Below are 23,881 nucleotides of genomic sequence, written 5' to 3'. Positions count from 1 at the left end.
GATTCTAACTGTAGGACTCTACCTATTTGGGAGGGCAAAGAGCAAGAGTGAAAAAGAAAAATGGAAGGTGAGTAATTTCAACATATATCATAATTACACATGAAGATGCTATAAGGAATCTCAATTGAAACCTCTTGATCAATAGTGACTTAGGAGGTGTGGGGACAAAGAAAGCAATAAAGAGAGTTATTACAGTATACTACATTCAGGTCCAAAACTCCACAATGAAACCTCTTGGTAAAATTCATACTCACTAAACAATAAGAAAAAGAAACAGGCTCTGTTGGGGCAGTGGTATTATCAGGACAGGGCAAAGGCTGGCTAGTGGATAGGGTGAATAAAAAAAGTCAAATAACTTTATTTTCATATTTGAAACTAGAACAATTAAACCTCTTAAATTTGTTTTAGAAAGAATGAAGTAAAAGGAATGGATGGCTGAGGTTGACTAGCTATATTGTATGCAGGCATGGACTATCACAAAGACCCCCACCCTCTTGTACAGCTAGTGTGTGCTAATAGAAAATCATTAAAAATGGAAGGATAGTTTAAGTTCAAATTTCTTATTCATCACACAGTACTTTATATAGCTCAAATACAGAACACTTAATTAGTTCTACTTATCTTTAGGAGTTGGTATGAAGGAGAAGTGGACTACTAAAAAAATATTGATTCCTGTAAATCTCATTTCAAATGGGATTACTGAAGCTATGAAGGTTAGAGAAAGCTTAAACTTGTGAAGATGTGTATTGCTTCTTCATTTGATGACATTAATCAGATGTGATTAAATAACGTTTCTTTACAGAAGTGTACACATAAAAACTGCTGTAATGCTGCAGATTGTACCTTGAAACCCACAGCAAAATGTGGCTCTGGAGAATGCTGCTCCCAAGATTGCAAGGTTAGAGCCAATATGTATTGATAACAACATATTAGATACTGTGTGCGACTATCATATTTATATACAACTGCCTCTGATGCCATATTTCATTCAGCCATCTATCTTTCCTATATTTTCACAAGCATTGTCTCTGATGTTTCTTCTTTTCTGACTTGGCCTTCCATATCTTCCTGCCATAACAAATCTCCCTGTTTGCCTCCCAAGGCTAACATATCCCTGCAGTGATTTTTTTTTCGTATGGTTATATGATCTAACTGTGTAATTCAGAGGAATTTATCTTAATTCTTCTTGTTGACTAAATTGACTTCACAGCATTCTGGTAAATTCCAGTTTGTTGAAGATAGTCTTTTGTTTTTTTACAAACACTGAAGAAATCTCAACCAATAGATGGGCCATAAAAGATCCTAAACAAACTAAACCACAAATAGTCTTCAATTTCAGGAAGAATATGCTTTAAAAATTATCATAAGATTCAAAAGCAGTTGCAACAAACTGCTTTTCTCAAGAAAGTAGTGTTTAAATGATCCTTTCATGATTTATTCAAAGTTAACTGCACTGCTCTGATTTCCATCCTTTTAAATTTGTTGATTTTTGTCTTATGGCTCTTCATATTGATTATCTTGATAATATTAGTCAGAAAAAATTGAATATGTATTCATTTGGTGCCAGCTAATGTACTATTTATGGCCTGATTTTGTTTGGTAGTTCTGGAGTTTTAACTCAGGGACTTAATGCTTGCTAAGCAGTCAACCTTGTTTTGTTCACTGTCATGATTATTTTAATATATACAATTACAATTATTAACTTTCTTTTTGATGGACTAACAGAAATAAAAATGATGAAAAGAAATTTAAAAAATTGAAGACATAAATGAATGAAATAGAGACTATGGAACAATACAATCTCAAAGTGTTTGTTCTTTGATACAATTAAACCAGATAGACAACCCCCTTAGCCAAACAAGCCAAAGGAAAGAGAGAAATGTAAATTAATAAAAATCAGAGAGGAAAAGAGGGAACTATCACAACAGATATCAATATAATCCAGAGGAAAATAAAAGAATATTTTGAAAATTTTCTAATAATGTTATTAAATGTTGAAATAAATGTTGAAATGTTTTAATAAATTGGAAAAAATAGAATGCAATGTAATCATTTCTAGACACACGACCTGATAAAATTGAGTTGAGAAGGGTGTAAACAATTTGAGAAGATCAGTGATGATAATAAAAATAATGTCATTAGCAATAATAATGTCTGTAAAAACAGTACTCTAAAAAAGAAAATGCTATAATTAAATGGATTCACTACTAAAGTCTATAAAATCTTTATATTTTATTTCTATGATTCTATTTTATAATTTTTACTTACATGAAGAAAGGAAAGGTGGTCAATGAAGTTAAAATATTCAATATATATACATATATATATGACAGTAGAACTAGGAAAATTGGATGAATGGAGTTGTAAGAGATAGGGGAGAATGATGATCTTGGTCAAAATGTATTTTACTCAGACTCACGTGATGAACTCACATGTTGTACAACTAAAGACAATAATGTTCTAAGAAAAAAGAAAAAAGAGGAGATTGGTGGAAGATGGTGGCGGTTCAGGGTGAGCCTGAGCTCTCGACAAGATACCAGTTCTAGCATCATAGTGGAAAGTTTATACCCAAAGATGGATTCTAAGTAAGCTTGAGCACCACAGAGATCTCAGAGAGGAAAAAGGCAGAAAATCAGTGCAAGAAGACAGCATGTGGAGCAGAGCCAGCCACTTCCTGAACCTGAGAGATAACATAGTACATTAAAGACAACAATCACTCATTATATTGCTTTTGTTTCTATATTCTGGAGGTCCTTTCATTTAGTGTCATACTATATGGCCTTATGTATCTAGGTTTTGCTCTATTGTAAATCTCTGCTAGGAGAGTCCAAGGTTTCTACCGATTATGACAAATGAGGGAAACCATGCTTATCTTTGGAGTTTCTAGCCTCTTTCAAAATTACTCATTATTTTTAATTCAGTCCCCTAAATCTCTATGCAATTCTTGATAAGGTGACACAATTTTGTTCTCTTGTTGTTCCTAGCAACAATTAATAATCTTTTATTATATTCCCTTTCCCTCTTAGGTAATAGGAGTTAATGTCCTCTGTCGGAAATCAGTTGATGCAGAGTGTGATTTTGATGACTATTGTAATGGGAACGATTCAGACTGTGTACCTGACACTTTTGCTCGCAATGGACATCCCTGTAATAATGAAGAATCCTACTGCTTCAATGGAGCTTGTCGAATTTTTGATGAACAGTGTAAAAACTTAATCGGAGAAGGTAATAAACATAATTTTCTTCTTCCTAAAACCTGATTACTCCAAATTCTATAATTTATAGGGTAAAAATACAAACTTAATGTGAAGAACTAACAGCTTGTCTAGTTTATATATTAGTGTTAAAGGAAACCAACTGTGATTCTAGAGCTCTAGACTTGGGTAACAAAACTCAATGGCAGCCTGAAGGCCCTGAGTTCAAGCCGTGTGACTAGCACACACACAATCCACTCAAAAACTAAAACAAAATAGCAACAAAACAATCCTTAAATTTATATAAAATATACATACATATATATGCATATGTATGTACACCCGTGTGTATATATATATATATATATATGTGCATCTGTGTGTGTATATATAGAGATAATAGATATGGTTTTTAAAAGTTAGACCATTAAAGGAAAGCCATCTCATGGGATATTGGCCTTTTCAAAAATGCTTTGGTTGTAATATCTAAAGGTAAAGAGAAAAGCCAGGCATGGTGGCTCATGGCTGTAATCCTATCTACTTAGGAGGCTGAGATCTGAGGATCAAGGTTCAAAACCAGCACGGGCAAAAAAGGACCTGAGACTCTTATCTCCACTTAACCTCTAGAAAACAGGAAGTGGGGCTTGTGTCAAGGATAGGGTGGTAGCCTTGAGCTGAAGAGCTCAGGAACAATGCCCAGGCCCAGGGGTAGAGTAGTAGCCTTGAGCTGAAGAGCTCAGGAACAATGCCCAGGCCGAGTTCAAGCCTCATGATCCATAAAAAAATAGGTAATGAGAAAAATGGTAAGTAATAGAGCCTTAAGATGCCTTTGATTCTTAGAGACTAGGGTTTTTTTTGTCCAATTTCTATTGGCAGGTCAAGTTGTCATCAAAGAGGACAAAATTTTTTCTAGCTTTCTTGCTTTTCTTAGTCCCTTTGAAAATATTCACCTACAAAGTTGAGAGTTTCAGATTCTCTTACCTCCATTTATTCTTAGTTGCAATATCGCCTTTTTTTTTTTTTTTTTTTTGCCAGTCCTGGGCTTGGGCTCAGGGCCTGAGCACTGGCCTTGAACTTTCTCAAGGCTTAGCACTCTACCACTTGAGCCTCAACACCACTTTCAGCGTTTTTCTATGTAGGTGGTACCAAGGAATCGAACCCAGGTCTTCGTGCATGCTAGGCAAGCACTCTACTACTAGGCCAAACTCCCGGCCCCTTTTTTTCTTTTTTTTTTTTTAATTTATTTTTTCTTCTAGAGCTGAGGACTGAACTCGGCCTTGCACTTGCCAGGCAGGCCTCTTCTGCTGAGCTAAATCCCCAGCCCCCAACATCTCCTTATTGAGATTTTTATACAAAAAGTAAGAACCAAACTATTTTAGACTTCTAAATCTAAGAAATTAATAGACAATTGTTACAAAGATCCACTCTTCTGGATGGTAGGTTGATAATAAAATAATGATAAAATTCATAAACATTTTATATCTCTTTGGAATATTTTTATGGGTCGTAGGTAAAATTCTAGGCTATCATTTAAGTTAAATTTCCACTGGTACTATCTATACTAAAATATTAGATAATTATTAAAGCATTTAATTGGGAGATTTAGAGAAAAGAGTAATATGCATAGGAATTTGCGAAAGAGAAGAAAGGAAATAACATGATAGATGACAGTGTGGAAACATGACAGAAAATGTTGGTGGCACAGGTAGGGTAAGATTCAGAGTGGTTTCTTTTCATTTTGTTAGAAAAGCTTTGAGGACTGTAATGGTGTTGGCAGGTTCTGAAGACTCAGGATAAAAATGTTCACAACTGGATCTCGAATATTTACTAATTTTCCTCCCTGGAGCCCTTATGTACTTTTTAGAACCAAACACTATTTTGGCAGGCCAAATGTGCCCTGTAATGACAGTAGCATTTCTAAATCTGTCTTGGAGAAAATGCCCTCATTCACGAGGCAATCCAATGTTAGGAAAATGAAGGAGAAAGGAAAGGAAACAGACTGGACTCAATCTTCCACAAGTGAGGACTGTTTATTGAGAAAGAGCAGCATGGAGGGACACAGCCTTCCCACAGGCTTGGAGACTATGTGTCCGATCTGGGACAGGAGGTTAGGTTTTATGGGGTCTGAGCAAGGAGGCAGATGTGAGTGCAAAAGCCACCAGGTCAAGGGAGGTGGGCCCAGGATAGAATGTTTACAGCCAGACGTAGATATATTGCTCTGCCAGAGTAAGGGAGCCTGCACTTATGTCCTGCCTGGTGTCTGTTTGCAGGTACCAGGGGATGGGGGGTGTCAATGCTTCAGCCAAAAAATAGGCTGAAAGTAAAAAGCTATAGTAAAAATTCTATTAGGTTTGGGCTTCAGAGGTACTGAGATCAATACGGACATAAATCATCATTATAGAATCTGTGAGCTTTGTGAAAGAGCACTTGTTTATTGATTATTTCCCTCAGCACCAAAAATTGCCATCCAAGAAACAGTCTCAGACTGTGGAAATGTGCTAAGAAGCCTCTCTATGTTGGAGTGTTGATTTAAAAAATTCAACAAACAAAAAAGTAAGCCAAAGCATCTCTTCCTTAAGGCTTTTGGATACCTGTATAAAGGACTGCCTTACATATTTCTGTTACCTCCAGTCCATGTTCTGCCCTGAGTCTGTTCTCCCTGCACAGCTATAGCCAAAGTGGGGCCAGAGGATCTGCTCTGGATTATGGAGAATGGGACCAATATATGCCACAGATGCTGGACAGAGCAGGATGCTACCAGCTATTGCAAGGGAAAACCCTGGGCTCTTTGTTGGTGTTGTGGTAGAGAAGGAGGCTGGCTGGTGTGAGACTGGTGAGCTGATGCAGGTGGAAGGAGAGTCTTCTTGTAGCAGCTGCAGTGGAAAGCTGGTTTCTTCTGTGAGTGCAACATTCCGCTCTGCTGGAAAGGTACATCTAAAGAATCTAGGCAAAGCACAGGTGGATGCTTGAAACACAGCAGGAATGATTTTACTAATGAAAATGGTGGCAACTCAGGAAGTGACAGTAAGAAGGAAACAGTGTGAGTAATTTTCAGATTCTGGGCTCCCACGGTGGCTATACACATGATAAAATGGACACATCAGTGGATGTCTGTCACTATCAAAGACTTGGTGCAAAGAATTTCCAAATTTCCTACTTATTGGAAGCTAACAAGGGAGGGAAATTCCAAAATAGATGGCAACATTATTGGTGAATACGTGGAATTCTTAGCAAATAGAACTTTCCTCATGAAATGGAGATGTAGGATCTGGCCAGAAGAACCCTGGCAATGATTGTATTGGGTTTTGTCCCTACTCTAAGGCAGACTAGATCACAGTTGGATGGTAAAGGAATTCCTGTCTGTAAACAAGAAAACAATGTGATCCTGTTGGTAGAAACAACATTGTGAGGAAATAAAATGGTTACTATAGCTGATCACACGAAGTGGTGGAATCAGGCTTTATAAGGGTATTGCTTTTTGTAGGCTGGTGTGTTTATCTCTTTCCTTAAAAAATCCACTGTTATTTATTTTGTATTAGATGAGATCCACGAACCTAGAATTAGTCTCTGCCTTAAGTTAAAAGTAGTAAATAACCTGGCATTAGGTATTAATTTCACCTTTCATAGGTGTTCCTCTCAAAGTAGATCAAGTCTGTATGTTCAGATAGTTGAAGTTTCCTATGCTAAATTTTGTTTCATTAAGCTGCAGTTTAAATTCAGGAAGATACAGAGGAAATGGCTTGCATACTATTATTTTACTTCAAGGCTTTTAAGGTGCAGCTAATAAGTGTGTTGGTCTAGTGGGATGTTTCATTGAAAAGTATGTTGAAGTGAGGGTAGTTGATGAATTGCTATTCACCTCTGGGATTCACTTTGGAATGGAGTGGTTTGAGATATTGATGGGCAAGTTGCTTTTTTGTACTGCTATTACTTGCACTGGAATAGGCAAATGCTTCTTTCCATGTTCAATCCCCTCTTACTTTAATCTGAGAAGCCTGAAGCAACATATGTAAACAAATGAAAGGTCATCACAATTAGTTTGAGTCAGTCACATCAAGAAAATATTTTTTTTTACAGAAAGTATTTAATAAGCTCCACATGTCATGTTGTAAAAACACTTAACACTGCAGGATTAAACATTAAGGAATGTAGAATCCCATATTGGAAGAGTACCTTGTCATTTACAAAGGCAAACCTAGCAGAATAACAGCAGATTTCTTGAGACTTTAAAGAAGACGGTATAAAATGTGGTATTTCAAGGCCAAAAAGAAAATAAGTGATAGTCTAAGTTACTGTAGCCAGTAAAGATATCTTTTATAACTGAGGAGGTATAAAACAAAAGAAGAAATAAAATTTAAAAAGGCAATTTACAAGCACTAAACCAGTCCTGGAGATGATATTTCAAGGAATCCTAGATAAGAGGAAGATAAAAACAACAATGAAATTAAGGAAAAGAAAAAAATCTTAACAAATGACATCGCCTCTCAAAAACTTGCATTTCCTTCTTGTTCTATATGCTTAATGTATAAATTATTAAATCATGTAATGTGGTTATTTTCTGGTTTTGTTTGTAGTGCTAAAAAATAACCTAAAATTAGAGTAAAGGAGATTCAAATTTTATAAAGCCAGTAAAATGGCCCAAATTACAAAATAACTTTTAGTAAAAAAAAGTATTTAATACAGGGTAAAGTATCATAGACTGCCCAAAGTACAAGTAATTCCCTCTAACTTAATAAAGGAAAAAGTGATAGCACATAAAGTTCCCCTCTTACCTTCCTTTGGCTCAGCATTTCATATTATCCTTAGGGATTTTTCTCAAGGTATTTGATGATAAAGAGTTTAGGAAGTACGTATTGCTGTTCCAGATTATGATGTTTTCCATTCATCAGATGAGAATCCTCAAAGTATATCCAACAGAATACTTCTAAGCATTCATGTTCTACTCTGAGCTAGTAATTATGAGCTTATACATGAAATCCTAATTACTCAGGAGGCTGAAATCTGTGGATCATGTTCAATCAGTCTGGCAGAAAAGTCTCTGAAATTCTTATCTCTGATTAATCACATGCACACACAAAAGCTGAAAGTGGAGTTGTGGCTCAAGTAATGTAGTGGCAGCCTTGAGCGAAAAAAATTTTTTTTTCTTAATGTTCTAGTTCTTAATGTTCTATGTTCTTAATGTTCTAGTTCTTAATGTACTATGTTATTTCTCATCTCTTTTGTTGTCCCTCGGTTATCTCATATTGTCAAAGTATCTTACCTCGTTATCTATATATTGTATATATGTTTATTTGAAATAGGATAGGGAAGGGGGGAAGACAAGATGAGGGGAGGGATTGAGGGAGGGAAATGGGGACAAAAACATGAGAAGGGGTAGCAATGATTGTTAAGGAATGCACCTTCTATCTGGAGAATATAATGTAACCCTTCTATTAATTACAATAAAAAATTTAAAAGAAAAGCCCAGGAACAATATACAGGCCCTGAGTTAGAGCCCCAGGACAGGCCCATCCCAGCACCCTCCCCCCCAAAAGAAAGAAAGCTGATGCTTTTGGTGTGCTTTTACACAAGTAAAAGCCACCATAGGGAAATTAGCCTTTCCTTCATTCTTATATTCTTCCCCTAAGCATTTCCAAGTAGTGTATTGCAGTTTTCCATGTGATCAGATTTTGGCCTTCTCTTTTCCACTACTGTGCACCCCAAAATTTTAGGCGATACAACCACTTCCAGTGCAACTGTGAGAATTACAAGACTGGCCTAAATTGTTATACATAGCCTCCAGTCACTGCCTTTCTTGAATTGTGTTTACAGGTTTGGGGTAGACCTCATTTCAAGCCTACAAAATACAAGTAATAATACAAAGGACACACTGCTCAACAAGTCTCAATCTTCTCTCTAAAAGCTTCTGAATTAGAGACAGAACCAAAGTCCATCTCTGGAATCAAGGGAGAAAATTGAGACCGGGAAAGGGTATGCAAGGATGGCTGCAATAACTTGCCATTATGAGCCTCAGAGCTTGAGTTGAAAATTGTGGGAAACTCCATATGTAGGCTCTTTGACCAGGACTGCCATGAAAATATATTCAGCCTAACTGGGGAACAACTAGGTGTCATAAAGGTTTGTCCCTGTGTGTGGTGCCAAAAATCAGGAGTATTAAATGATTTGCCTTCTAAACTTTTAGTATTCTGTTCATATGGATGGCTTTTGTATGAATTTTAATTACAAAAAATATAGCATGAGGAAATACTTTAAATTTTTATTTTATTTTTTTATTGTTGGAGTATTGTATAGAGGGATTACAGTTACATTTGCCAGAGAGTAGGTACATTTATTCTCACACACTGATACTCTTTCTCATGTTTTTGTATCTATTTTCCTCCCTCCACCCCCTCCCAATCATCTTGTTTTCCCCCTTCCCTTTCCTATTTCAAATAAACAAATAAACATATATACAATATGCCAGGTAGCAAAGTCAGGTACAGTAACAATAGGAGATTAACCAAAGGGCAACAAAAGAGAAGAGAGATAACATAGTACATTAAGAACAACAATCACATAAGATTGTTGTTTCCATGTCCTATAGATCCTTTCATTTAATCTCATCCTAGATAACCTTATATGTGTTTGGGGCAATTGTAATCCTCTGCAAGGAGAGTCATAATGTGTACTAATTACTACAAATGAGAGAAACCATTGAACCAATGTTGCTTTGGGTCTGGCTTACTTCACTTAATGATTTTTTCTAAGTGTTTCCATTTCCTTACAAGTGGGCCCATGTGTTCTTTCTGATGGCAGCATAGAATTCCATTGTGTATAAATACCACATCTTGTTGATCCACTCATCAACTGAGGGACATCTGGGTTGGTTCCATATCTTTGCTATGGTAAATAGCGCTGCAACGAACATTGTTCTTTTAGTGGATTTAGTATGTCCTTGTTTCTGGACCTTGGGTAAATGCCAAAGAGTGGAATTGCTCTGAGTCATAGGGGAGCTCTATGTTTAGTCTTTTGAGGAATCACCATACTGCTTTCCTTAGTGGTTGAACGAGTTTACATTCTCACCAACAATGTAGTAGGATATTTTTACTTTAATTATTGAGTTCTTACTCCTCCTCTCTTAAATATAGTACCATCCCGATCCTGACTCAGATGGTAATTTGAGGAGAAGAGACTGAAAAATTAGATTTATGTAAAACTATGGTTTGTTTTTTTTGGTCAGTTGTTGGATTTGAACTCTGGGTCTAAGCACTGTCCCTGAGCTCTTCAGCTCAAGGCTCAAGGCACTGTACTACTTGAGCCACAGCACCACTTCCAGATTTCTGGTGGTTAATTGGAGATAAGACTTGGAATCCAGATCATCAGATTGAGCAGCTAGGATTACAGGTGTGAGCCCTGGTGCCTGGCTAATTGACAAAAAAAATCCATCATTAAACATGTAAGCTCAGAAGTAGACTGTTTCAGAAAATAGACTGGCTGATGATAGTGGATTGCATCCAAATCTACCTGGACCTCCTTTGTGTATCCAGATAGTGATCTTCTGGGGTTAACATTTACACCTGAGTCCCTCAAACTGTGAGAATCTGTGAAGTTGTTGAAGAGGAGTCCTTGTTGCTAACAAGAAAAGATCTCAATTTGTGTGTGTGTGTGTGTGTGTGTGTGTGTGTGTGTGTGTGTGTGTGTGTGTGTGTATGTGTGTGTGTGTGTACTGGTCTTGGAGACTGAACTCAGGGATTAACTCAGGGCCTAGGCACTGTTCCTGAGCTTTTTTTGCTCTACCTCTTAAACCACAGCTCCACTCCCATATTTTTGGTTGTTCATTGGAAATAAGAGTCTCACAGACTTTCCTGGCTAGTCTGACATCCAACCATGATCCTCAGATCTCAGGCTCCTGAGTAGAAAAGATTACAGGCATGAGCCACCAGAAAGGGAAAAGAGCTCTACTGTTATTCCAATGGTGGACACGAGCAATAAACAAACGCTTAAAGCTTGCTGGAATGATGGAGCAGTAATTACATTTGAAATTTTTTTGACTTAAAACTAGACAACACAACTAACTATCAGAAACTGAAGCTGATTAATCTTTGTGTGTGTGTGTGTGTGTGTGTGTGTGTGTGTGTGTGTGTGTGTGTGTTTACCTTGGGGCTTGAATCCACTGTCCATGAGCTTTTTTGCCCATGAGCTTCTAAGACTTGAGACACAGCTCCTGTTTTGGCTTTTTGGTGGTTAAAGACAAGAATCTTAAGGTCTTTCTTGCCTGGGACTGCCTTTAAACTACAATCTTCAGATCTCATCCTCCAAAGTAGCTAGGAATATAGGCATAAAGCACAAGTACTTAGTTGAAGCAGATTGATTTTAAAATATTTTTTGGAACTGTAACACCTCTATACATCACCTTGATAATGAGTTCAAATTTAAAAAAATTAAATAAAATTCAACATTTCTTACTTAATGATGATTAGGATTCTGGGAAACACCATGAAAGGTGCAAATGCTATTTGATTTGGCTAAAAGAACAATTTAGGAGAAATAGGAGGCTGCAACTGCCAGTCTTCCTTAAAACACAAATGCATCCTAATATTGTTGCTATTTGATTTGTGTTTAATACAGAACAAAGCATACCAGACTTAGTTAGATTTAGGATCTCTCTGAAAATTAGCTTTCTCCCTTGTAACTTGGTTAGAGATCACATTGTTTTTCATAAGCTGGCTTAATAATTTTTGAGATATAGTTTGAATTCTGCAATATAACTTACTATCTTTGTTATCCTTGTTTTCAGATGTTAAAAGTGGTACCTTTGCGTGTTATGATGAAATAAATTCCAGAGGAGACAGATTTGGAAACTGTGGAAATAGGGTCTGTCCATTTGAGTATGTAGTTAGAAATTACAATTGTTTGGAATGTGGGTTACATATTTCTAAAAGCCTGGAATGATAGATTCTGTTAGTAGTAAAATGGCCTATTTTCCCAGTTTTTTTTTTAGTTTCCATATATTTTTATTGTAATGAATAGAAGGGTTACTTATATTCACCAGACAGAAGATGCATTACTTCACAAACATTGATCCCCTTTCTCATGTCTTGGTCCCCATTTCCCTCTCCCCACCCCTGCCCCTCATCTTATTTTCCCCCCTTCCCTATCCTATTTCAAATATCTCAGGTTTTCTTTTATTACAGTATTTGAGCAGAATAGCATTATTTTCAATATGCTCATTGTTTATAATGTTAAGGCAATAAAGACCATGTAAAATAACTTTATGGTTTGATGAGCTAGACATTACATTAGGCATATATATATGTATATATATATATTACACACATATATATGTATATATATGTGTATGATGTATTTATGATACACATTTCAAATGTGTATCATACATATGCATATATGTATGGCATGTATGTAGTGAGAATTGTCCATTGAAGTTTAAGATTTAAATTTGAACAACATTCTTTTGAACTTACTGTCCACTATTTAAGCTAAGAATAAACTATATTTACACATTAACTGGGGAACTAAGAGAAAAATCACACAATATAGAAGAATGAGAATTGCTTTCATAATAATACCGATCACAGTTATCAGCTATAATGTTATTCGAGTAAAGGATAAGACAATTTTCCTTATGCTTTCAGAAGTGTGCTTTGTGGAAAATTAATTTGTTTATGGCCACACAAGACTTTACTAATCAGACCCAATTACTCAGTGATTTATGCACATGTGCGAGAAGATGTCTGTGTGTCTGTGTTTAAACACGATCTAACGCCTCATCAGATAGATGATACATATGTAGCAGATGGCACCATCTGTGGAAATGGTATGGTAAGTAGAATTATAAAAATTCATGTTTTACTTTTGGTGAGTATAGTAATTTTGACATTGTATCAGGCAACCAGTAGATTTTTTCCATCCCTTTATTGTGGTAAAATATACATCTAACAAAAACTCTCCATCTTGACCACTTAACAGTATAAGTCAGTGGGCTAAACGTATCCATAAGGTATAGCTACCACCCCATGACTACCATGTGTCTCTGTAATTCTTTTCATCTTATAAAACTATTCCCTGCCAACCACCATAGACTTTGTCACCATGTACCACACTTGAGTGAAATGATTTGGTATTTGTTCACTTAAATAAAGTCCTTAAGCCCATGTATATGTTAGCTTAAGTTAAGAGTTTCCTTTTTTTGTGCATGGGGTAGGAGTAGGAGAGGAGGGAGGAGAATTGGGTGCACTGTCACTGAGCTTTTTCTTCCCCTCAAGCCTAGTTCTCTACTCTGAGTAGAATCATCACTCTTTCATGAATGTAGCTTATTTAGATTTTACTTATAAGCAAAATCAGAACATATTTTTCTTTTTAATTTTTAGCTTATTTCATTTAACATAATGTTCTCCAAATTCATTCATGTTTTCACAACTGGCAGAATTTTCTTCTTCAAAGCTGCTAATGGTTCCCTTATTGTGCATTTTCTTTCTCTAATCATCCATGATTGATGTTTAGATTGTTTTTATATCTTGGCTATTGTGATAAAAATAGCAGTGTTTATGAAGGGCATGAAGATATGTATATTGACATACCGATTCCGATTTCTTTATACCCTGAGTGGAATGAATATACCACATAGCTTTATTTATAAACTATATTGCTGTGTCAATTTGTATAATTTGTATAGCCATGAATAGTGGGTGAATGAATGTGGAGTAACTCCACATGTATCGTAGTGGTCTTAATTTGTTAATCTTTGATATATTTTTCTAATCCTGGAGGTTGAATTCAGGGCCTGAGCACTGTCTATGGCCTTTCTTCAAGCTAGAGCTCTACCACTTGAGCCACAGCATTGCTGGTAGCTTTTTCTGTGCATGTGGTACTGAGAAACCAAACCCAGAGCTTCATGCATGCTAGACAGTATAGAATTCCATTGTATATAAGTACCACATCTTCTTGATCCAGTCATCTACCAAGGAGCATCTGGATTGGTTCCATATCTTTGCTGTGGTAAATAGTGCTGCAATGAACATTGTTGTGCTAGTGACTGTAGTATGTCCTTGTTTCTGGATACTTGGGTAAATGCCAAGGAGTGGAATTGCTAGGTCATAGGAGAGATCTATGTTTAGACTTTTAAGGAACCACCATACTGCTTTCCAGAGTGGTTGAATGAGTTTACACTCCCACCAACAGAGCAGTAGCAATCCCTCCTGGCCACATCCCCTCCAGCATCTGTTGTTGTTGGATTTCTTCATCCTGACCATTCTAACTGGAAAGAGGTGGAATCTCAGAGTTGTTTTGATTTGCATTTCTTTTCTGGCCAGAGATGTGGAGCATTTCTTCATGTGTCTATAGGCCATTCTTATTTCTTCTTCAGAGAAGTCTCCGTTTAAGTCTTTGAAGGCCCATCTTTTAATGGGATGCTTGTTTTTTAAAGATTTGTTTTGGAGAGATTCAATTTTTTGAGCTGTAGATATATTTTAGATACAAGGTCTTTGTCTGTTGAATGGTTAGTGAAGATCTTCTCCCACTCTGTGGGCTTTCTACTTAACTTGCTAGCTATGTCTTTTGCCATACAGAAGCTCTGCAGTTTAATGCAGTCCTATTTGTCCAAACTTTCTATAATTTGTTATTTTTCTGTGTCTTTATTAAGAAAGTTTTGACCTGTGCCAAGGACACCTAGTGTATCTCCTATTCCTTCTTGTAAAGTTTTCAATGTATCTACATAGAAGGATCTAACTCTAGCTTTCTACAGGTGCTTAACCAGTTCTGCCAGTAGCACTTGTTGAAGAGGCTGTCTTTCTTCCATTCTATTTTTTGGCTCCCTTATCAAGGATTAGGTGGCCATAGGTCTGTGGGTTGATTTCTGGGTCTTCAGTTCTATTCCGTTTGTCTTCAGGCCTGTTCTTGTGCCAGTTCCAAGCCGTTTTGGTTACTATAGCTCTGTAATAGAGTCTAAAGTTTGGTATTGATATTCTTCCAATGCTGTTCTTTCCGCTAAGAATTGTTTTTGCTATGCACGGGGTCTTTTATTATTCCACATGACTGCATATGATTCCATTTTGGATTGCTTCCTGTATTTCTTTAAAGAATGACATTGGGATATTGATAGGTATTTCATTGAATTTGTAGATAGCCCTTGGCAGGATTGCCACTTTCACGATGTTAATTCTTCCAATCCAGGAGCATTAGAGGTTTTTTCCATTTTCTCAGTTCTGCTTTAATTTTCTTTTTCAGGATTTTAAAGTTTTCATCATAAAGGTCCTTTACATTCTCAGTTAATTCCTAAGTACTTTATTTTCTTTGAGGTTATTGCAAAAGGAGTTGCTTTCCTGATTGTAGCCTTGCTCCTCTCGTTGGCATACAGGAAGTTGGTTGATTTTTGAGGGTTAATTTTATTCCCTGCTACCTTACCAAAGTTTTGAATCAGCTCAAGCAACTTGGGATTGGAGTCTATAGGGTTCTTTAAATACAGAATCATGTCATCTGCAAAGAGGGAAAGTTTCACTTCCTTTTCCCCTATTTGGATCCCCTTTATGCTTGTTTCTTGCCTTATTGCTCTGGGTTGGAATTCTAGTACTATATTGAAGAGGAGTAGAGAGAGTGGGCATCCTTGTTTCATTTCTGATTTTAGAAGAAATGGCTTTAGCCTTTCACCATTAAGTATATTTCTAGCTGTGGGTTTGTCATACACAGCCTTTATTATATACTGAGGAATGTTCCATGGATTCCTAGTTAATCCAGAGCTTTTAGCATAAAGAAGTGTTTTATCTTGTCAAATGCCTTTTCTGAATCTACTGAGACAATCATGTGATTCTTGTCCTTGCTCATGTTTATGTGATGAATTATATTAATCGACTTGCGCATATCGAACCAATTTGCATCCCTGTGATGAATCATTTGATCATAATGTATAATTTTTTTGATGAATTGCTGAAGGCCGTTGGCCAGTATTTTGTTGAGAGGTTTTGCATCAATATTTGTTCAATATTCTAGGAGTGAAAATGTCTTTAGTGGGGTAATCACAGTGTGGGTTCACACTTTCTTCTTGAGCAGGATGCCTGACTTTTTCCTCTCTGACTGAGATCTCTGTGCTCCTACAAAAGTCCATTAACAATATATATTACATACATATTTTATGTATTACTGTTTCTTTGAAGTCCTCTTACTTTTTAAATTTGTTTTATTTTAGTAGCTTCTTAGAGTGTTACACTTTTGCTCAAGGATCCCCCTCATCAGCAGCTGGAATTACAGATGTGTGTACTACATCAGCCTCAATAGTGTTTGAATTTGCATTTTGATAGCTAAGGATGTTGAACATTTCCTCATGTGGTTATTATAGGCCATTTACCCTGTTTAATTTGAAAAGTGTCTTCAATTCCATTACCCTTTCAGTGACTATGTTTGTTTGTCTTTCATTGTTTAACATTTTTGAATACTTTCATATATTCTGGCTGTAAATCCCCTGTCACATGAATACCGGGAGGTTTTTTTCCCCCTCATTCTGTAGGCTGTTTCTCCACTCTGTTGATCTCTTTTTCTGTGCAAAACTTTTAAATTTTAGGCAATTCCCCAGTTCTATTATTTCCTGAGTGAGTAGAGTCCTATGTCTATGTTTTGATGTGTTTTCCTCTTGTAGTTTCAAAGTTTCAGCCCTTATATTCAGAGCTTTGGTCCATTTTTAACTGATTTTTGTGTAGGGTGAGATGTAGAGAACTAGTTTCAGTCTTTTCCATGTAGGTTTTCAGCACCCCTTGTTTTCAAATATATGTTTTTGTTACCTTTGTCAAGAGTAGATGATCGTGTCTGATTAGGCTTGTTTCTAGTTCTTTTATTTCGTTTGTCTTTGTGTCTGTTTTAGTGCCATAATGTGCTATTTGTTGTCTCTGCAGTGTTAATTGAAGTCTGGTACTGTGATACCTCTATCCTTGCTCTTTATGCTCTGATTGCTTTGGGGCTATTTGGAGTCTTTTGTGCCTCTAGGAGAATTTAGGACTGTTTATTCTATTTCTACCAAAAATGTAATTAGTAACTTTTTTTCCTTTGTCAGTCCTCTGTTCCTGGGTGCTGTACCTGGGCTCTTCAGCTCAAGCTCTACCATTTGAGCACAACACTACTTCCAGTTTTCTGGTGGTTGACTGGAGATGAGTCTCACAGACTTTAGTGCCCAAGCAGGCTTTGAACAGTGATCCTCATATCTTTCAGCCCCCAGAGTAGCAAGGATTAGAGGCGTGAGCCACTGATGCCTGGCTCACTCTTTGTTAAATTGTATTTTATTGTTGGGTAATGCATTAGAGGGGTTACAGTTACATTCATCAAGTAGTGGGTGCATTACTCCTTGAACATTGATAACCCTTTTCATGTTTCTGTCCCCCTTTCCCTCCTTCTACATCCTCTCAGTCATTATTTTCCCTTTCCCTTCCCTATTTCAAATAAACAAATAAACAATAAATGGATATACAATATACCAGGTATCAAAGTCAGATACATTAACCACATGAGATTAACCATGAGGGAGAAAAAGAGAAAATAAATAACTGCATAGAGTATATATTAAGAATGACAATCACAAAGATAAACCTATTGCTTCCATATCCTACAGATCATTTTGTTTAGTCTCATCCTGTATGACCATATGTGCACAGCTTTTGAGTTACTGTGATCCTCTGCAAGGAGAATCCTAGATGTGTACTAATTATTACAAGTGGAGCCTATGGCTTACTTCATTTAATATGATTTTTTCAAGTATTTTCATTTCCTTACAAATGGGGCAATGTCATTCTGATGGCAGCATAGAATTCCATTGTGTATAAATACCACGTCTTCTCGATCCATTCGTCTACTGAGGAGCAGCTGGATTGGTTCCATATCCTTGCTATGGTAAATAATGCTGCAATGAACATCGTTGTGCTAGTAGCTTTAGTATGCCTTTTTTTTTTCTGGACATTTGGGTAAATGCCAAGGAGTGGAATTGCTGGGTCATAGGGGAGCTCTATGTTTAGTCTTTTGAGGAATTGCCATACTGCTTTTCAGAGTGGTTGAATGAGTTTACACTCCCATAAACAGAGTAGTAGTATTCCCTCTTGGCCCCATCCCCACCAATATCTGTTATAAGATTTCTTGATAATGGCCATTCTCACTGGAGTGAAATGGAATCTCAAAGTTGTTTCGTTTTGCATTATTTCTAGAGATATTGAGCATTTCTTCATTCGTCTACAGGTATTTATTATTTCCTCTTCAGAGAAGTCTCTCTAAGCCTTTATCATCCCACCTTCTCTTTTAAAAATTTTTTTATTAAAGAATTTATTAACATTGATTTTATATCATATTTCAAATGACATGTTTAACAAACAAGCATTCAAGAAGGGAATCTCTATATACAATTACTGGCCCTTAGATTGTAGAACACAATTAAAATTAGGCTGAGGATTTGTATGTCATAGATATATATATTAATGTATGTAATAAAGCATTATGTCTATAGAGTCATAAATTTTTATATCTATGTAGTTGTGTTTATATTTCCAATACTATGTCCATAGCATTGGGTACACAAATATTGAGTCCTCATTCTTCCATTGTTTGGATGTAACAGCCACATATTAAGGATACTATTCATCTTTTGTTCCTTTGATCTTGTCTCACTCAGCATGATTCGCTCTAAATTTATCCATTTCCCTGCAAATGCCATTATTTTATCTTGTCTGTTGGCTATGTAGACTTCCATTTTATATATATACCACATTTTCTTATCCATTCATCTGCAGTAGGGCATCTGGATTGTATCCATCGTTTGGCTATTGTGAATAGTGCAGAGATGAACATAGCTGAGCAGGTGTCCTTATCATATCCTGGGTTATGATGTTCAGGATAGATGCCCAGGAATGGTATGGCGGGATCGTAGGGAAGGTCAATTTTCAATTCTTTAAGAAAACTCCACACTGCTTTTTGGAGTGTTTAGCCCACCTTTTAATGGGATAGTTGATTCTTTGAGGATTTGTTTATGAGAGGCTATATTTTAGACATGAGGCACTTGTCTGTTGTATGGCTAGTGTAGCTCTCCTATTCTGTGGGCTTTCTATTTAACTTGCTAGCTATGTCCTTTGCCATACAGAAGCTATGGAGTTTAATGCAGTCTCACTTGTCCAAACTTAATTAAATTTGTTGTGTTTCAGAGTCTTTATTAAGAAAGTTTTGATCTGTTCCAAGGAGTTAAGGTGTATCTCCTATTCCTTCCTGTGAAGTTTTCAGGGTATCTGATTTTACCTCAAGGTCTTTGATCCATTTGGAATTAATTCTGGATCCATATAAGTGTTGGAGTCTTTCTCAGATGTCTGGGAGGGGGGTACAATGTTAAGGGATCCCACAAATAATCCCGGGAACATGGACTCCGGAGACCAGACTCCAGGTGCTTAAATAACTTTATTTTAGAAAACGTGCTTGCTAAAATACAGATCAAGTGGTGGCTGCTACATCATACCAGCAACAGTTGTTGGGTCTTTCCGGAATGCGACCATCAGCCAATGGTGTCCTGAGACATGCCCCACTTGCTGGGAGTGTCCGTGAGCTGCTGCTCGAGGCAGGAGGAGCCAGGGCTCTCTGGCTCTGGACTGCTTATGTCACTGAGGGTGCCCAGGAAAGTATGTGCCTTGCATAGATAGCAACCTGGGCTTCTACGCCACTAGTTAGGAGGCCCCACATATAAGGATCCAATGTTAGTTTCCTACAGGTGTTTAACCAATTCTGCCAGCACCGTTTGTTTAAGAGGCTGTCTTCCATCCTATTTTTTTTGTCTCCCTTATTGAAGATTAGGTGGCTATAGGACTGTGGGTTGATTTCTGGGTCTTCAGTTCTATTCCATTGGTCCTGGCCTTTTCTTGTGCCAGTACCAAATTCCATTAGCCTCTTTCTCCAGGCCTTCCTCAATACTGATTAGCCTTAAATTAGGCTTCCTAATTGTATCTTGGAGTTCATGAAGAGATTTGTCATATTATATGGACTTGATTTGAATAAATTTCTGGTCTTTCTCTCTAAATTCTAGACTATCATCACCTCCAAAAATTCTCTCTTCTGCATCATCTAACCTGCTATCAATATTTTCTGTTTTGTTCATCATCTCCCTTCCTTCTAGTTGGTCATTTTTGTTGGCTTTCATCTCTTGTTGTAGATTTTGTATGGACTTCTTTACCACCTTGATTTAGATTTGAGTGCTCTCTTTGAAGTCCTTTAGCTCAGAGACTGTAATGTCTTTGGGCTTTTGTAGAGACTGTACTCTCTTTGGACTTTTGTTGGAATTTATTCAGCTTCGTGTTTGTGGATTCTATGAATTCCTCCATTATTTTTTGATTGGTTTCATCATGTTCAGGTTCACATTCATGTATATTCTTCTTTATGCTTTCCAATTTTCTTTTTTTTTTTTTTTGCCAGTCCTGGGCTTGAGCTCAGGGCCTGAGCCCTGTCCTTGGACTTTCTCAAGGCTAGAGCTCTACCACTTGAGCCTCAGCACCATTTCCAGCTTTTTTTTCTATGTATGTGGTACCAAGGAATCGAACCCCGGTCTTCGTGCATGCTAGGCAAGCAAGCACTCTACCACTAGGCCAAACTCCGGGCCCCAGCTTTCCAATTTTTCATTGGTCATGTTTAACGGTAGCATTTGTAGAACAATTTAAGGACTCACTTCTAGGCTTTTCATTGGCGGCCCTGTTGCCTGTTTATTTTGAGTGGGAGATGTGATTCCTTGCCATGCCATTTTTCTTGAGTTTCTTGTTCTGCCAATTTGGGAATAGGAGCAAAACTAATACTACACAAGATTATGCTTTTAAGAACCAACATAATGCGCTATAGCTGCCCAGACTATAGAGGTTCCCAGTCTTAGACTGGTATTTTCACTGTCTCTCTCCTTTTGTGCACTTACAAGTAAATCCAATAACACCACTGAACACAGTTTATTTTTGGCAAAAATATCCAATCCCTATGATATTTAAATCACGTTGGACCTACAGTATAATTCAACAAACATATATATGGTCTGGGTCAAGAACAATCAACTGTAGATCCATGAACTATGGAAATACGAAAAGGACCACAGATAGAAAGGTAGTATGGAAGGCAAGAGGTAGAAATCAGAGTAATGTAGGGAAGGAAAGGAATAGAGTGAAGATAACTGTGACCTATAGGGAGAGAAAAGGAAAATGAATGAATAAAAAATTGAAAAAATGGGGGCCGGGAGTTTGGCCTAGTGGTAGAGTGCTTGCTTGCCTAGCATGCACAAAGACCCGGGTTCAATTCCTCGGTACCACCTACATAGAAAAAAAAAAGCTGGAAGTGGTATTGAGGCTCAAGTGGTAGAGCTCTAGCCTTGAGAAAGTCCAAGGACAGGGTTCATGCCCTGAGCTCAAGCCCAGGACTGGCAAAAAAAAATTGAAAAAATAAAATATTTAATCTTTAAAAATATATAAAAGAAAAAAATATAAAATAGATCAATTCTTAGCAGAAAGAACATCACAGGAGCAATTTCAATATCAGACTTTAGACTCTATTGTGGAACTATAGTAACTAAAACAGCTTGGTACCGGCACAAGAACAGGCCAGAAGACAACGGAATAGAACTGAAGACCCAGAAATCAACCCACAGACCTATGGCCACCTAATCCTTGATAAGGGAGCCAAAAAATAGAATGGAAGAAAGACAGCCTCTTCAACAAGTGCTACTGGCAGAACTGGTTAAGCACCTGCAGAAAGCTAGAGTTAGATCCTTCTATGTCACCCTGCTCTGGATTAATTCCAAATGGTTAGAAGACCTCAAGGTAAAACCAGATACACTGAAAACTTTACAAGAAGGAATAGGAGATACACTAGGTGTCTTTGGCACAGGTCAAAACTTTCTTAATAAAGACACAGAAAAATAACAAATTATAGAAAGTTTGGACAAATAGGACTGCATTAAACTGCAGAGCTTCTGTATGGCAAAAGACATAGCTAGCAAGTTAAGTAGAAAGCCCACAGAGTGGGAGAAGATCTTCACTAACCATTCAACAGACAAAGACCTTGTATCTAAAATATATCTACAGCTCAAAAAATTGAATCTCTCCAAAACAAATCTTTAAAAAAACAAGCATCCCATTAAAAGATGGGCCTTCAAAGATTTAAAGGGAGACTTCTCTGAAGAAGGAATAAGAATGGCCTATAGACACGTGAAGAAATGCTCCACATCTCTGGCCAGAAAAGAAATGCAAATCAAAACAACTCTGAGATTCCACCTCTTTCCAGTTAGAATGGTCATGATCTAGAAATCTAACAACAGATGATGGAGGGGATGTGGCCAGGAGGGATTGCTACTGCTCTGTTGGTGGGAGTGTAAACTCATTCAACCACTCTGGAAAGCAGTATGGCAGTTCCTCAAAAGACTAAACATAGATCTCTCCTATGACCTAGCAATTTCACTCCTTGGCATTTTACCCAAATGTCCAGAAACAAGGACCTATTAAAGCCACTATTTACCATAGCAAAGATATGGAACCAACTCAGATGCCTCTCAGTTGATGAGTTGATCGACAAGATGTGGTATTTATACACAATGGAATTCTGTGCTGCCATCAGAAAGAACAACATCACCCCACTTGTAAGGAAATGGAAAGACTTGGAAATAATCATATTAAGTGAAGGAAAATAGGTACAATGATTTTTCTCATTTGTAATAATTTACGAACCTTGAATTCTCCTTGCAGAGGATTACAATAGCTCAAATACTAGATACATAAGGTCATAAAGGATTAGGCCAAGTCATTGGACCTCCAGGACATGGAAACAAGAGCGTAATTATGAGGGATTTTTTTTTCTCAATGTACTATGTTTTTTTCTCTTCTCCTTTGTTGCCCTTTAGTTAATCTCATATTGTTACAGTGTCCGACTTTGTTATCTGGTATATTATATATATATCTCTCTCTATATATGTGTTCATTTGTAATTGGAGGGGAAAAAGATGATGGGAGGGTGATGGGTAGAGGGAAATGGGGACAAAACAATGAAGGGGTATTAATGTGTGAGAGGTAATGCACCTTCTATCTGGTGAATATAGCTGTAGCCCCTCTATACACGAAAAAATATGAACTAGTAGTGAAAGAAGCTACCTTGTCCTGTCCTTGGGTGGTGAGCCCTTCTAGGGATTTTTTTTTTGCCAGTCCTGGGCTTGGGCTCAGGGCCTGAGCACTGTCCTTGGACTTTCTCAAGGCTAGAGCTCTACCACTTGAGCCTCAGCACCACTTCCGGCTTTTTTCTATGTATGTGGTACCAAGGAATTGAACCCGGGTCTTCGTGCATGCTAGGCAAGCACTCTACCACTAGGCCAAACTCCTGGCCCACTTCTAGGGATTTTTGAAGTTGTTCTTAGGCTAATTTTGCCATGTTCCCTTGAAGTAATGTATATGTCTGCCATTTTCTGTTTAATCTGACTTATAGCAAAATCCATGCTCAATGTCCCATACATATGTCCATGGATTAGAATGAGGTAAATCCACATTGGATTCCTACCACTTCAGGAGAAGTCTTTTAGCGAGGCACCTGTAGCTCTCCCCTGTAATCCTAGCTGCTCAGGAGGCTGAGATCTGAGGATCATGATTCAAAGTCAGTCCCTGGGCATGAAAGTTTTTGATACTCTTATCTCCAATTAATCACCAGAAAATCAGAAGTGGCATTGTGGC

General features: G+C 37.3%; 1 protein-coding gene across 2 annotated transcripts in view; it reads left to right on the top strand.

The window, feature by feature from the left end:
- LOC150049085 (disintegrin and metalloproteinase domain-containing protein 5-like) overlaps positions 1–23,881 on the top strand; it is a 53,081-nt gene that overhangs the window by 20,911 nt on the left and 8,289 nt on the right. For both annotated transcript variants that reach the window (XM_090353887.1, XM_090353886.1), the window contains exons 13-16: positions 803–898; positions 3,027–3,225; positions 11,971–12,061; positions 12,830–13,016. In XM_090353887.1, coding sequence (XP_090210013.1) covers positions 803–898; positions 3,027–3,225; positions 11,971–12,061; positions 12,830–13,016 — 573 coding nt within the window. The remainder of the gene's footprint in view (positions 1–802; positions 899–3,026; positions 3,226–11,970; positions 12,062–12,829; positions 13,017–23,881) is intronic.

Source organism: Megascapheus bottae, chromosome 20 (assembly GCF_031878675.1).
Source record: "Megascapheus bottae isolate mThoBot1 chromosome 20, mThoBot2.hap1, whole genome shotgun sequence".
NCBI lineage: Eukaryota > Metazoa > Chordata > Mammalia > Rodentia > Geomyidae > Megascapheus > Megascapheus bottae.
Note: the sequence above shows the minus strand (reverse complement) of the source record. Positions and strands in the feature narration are given on the sequence as shown.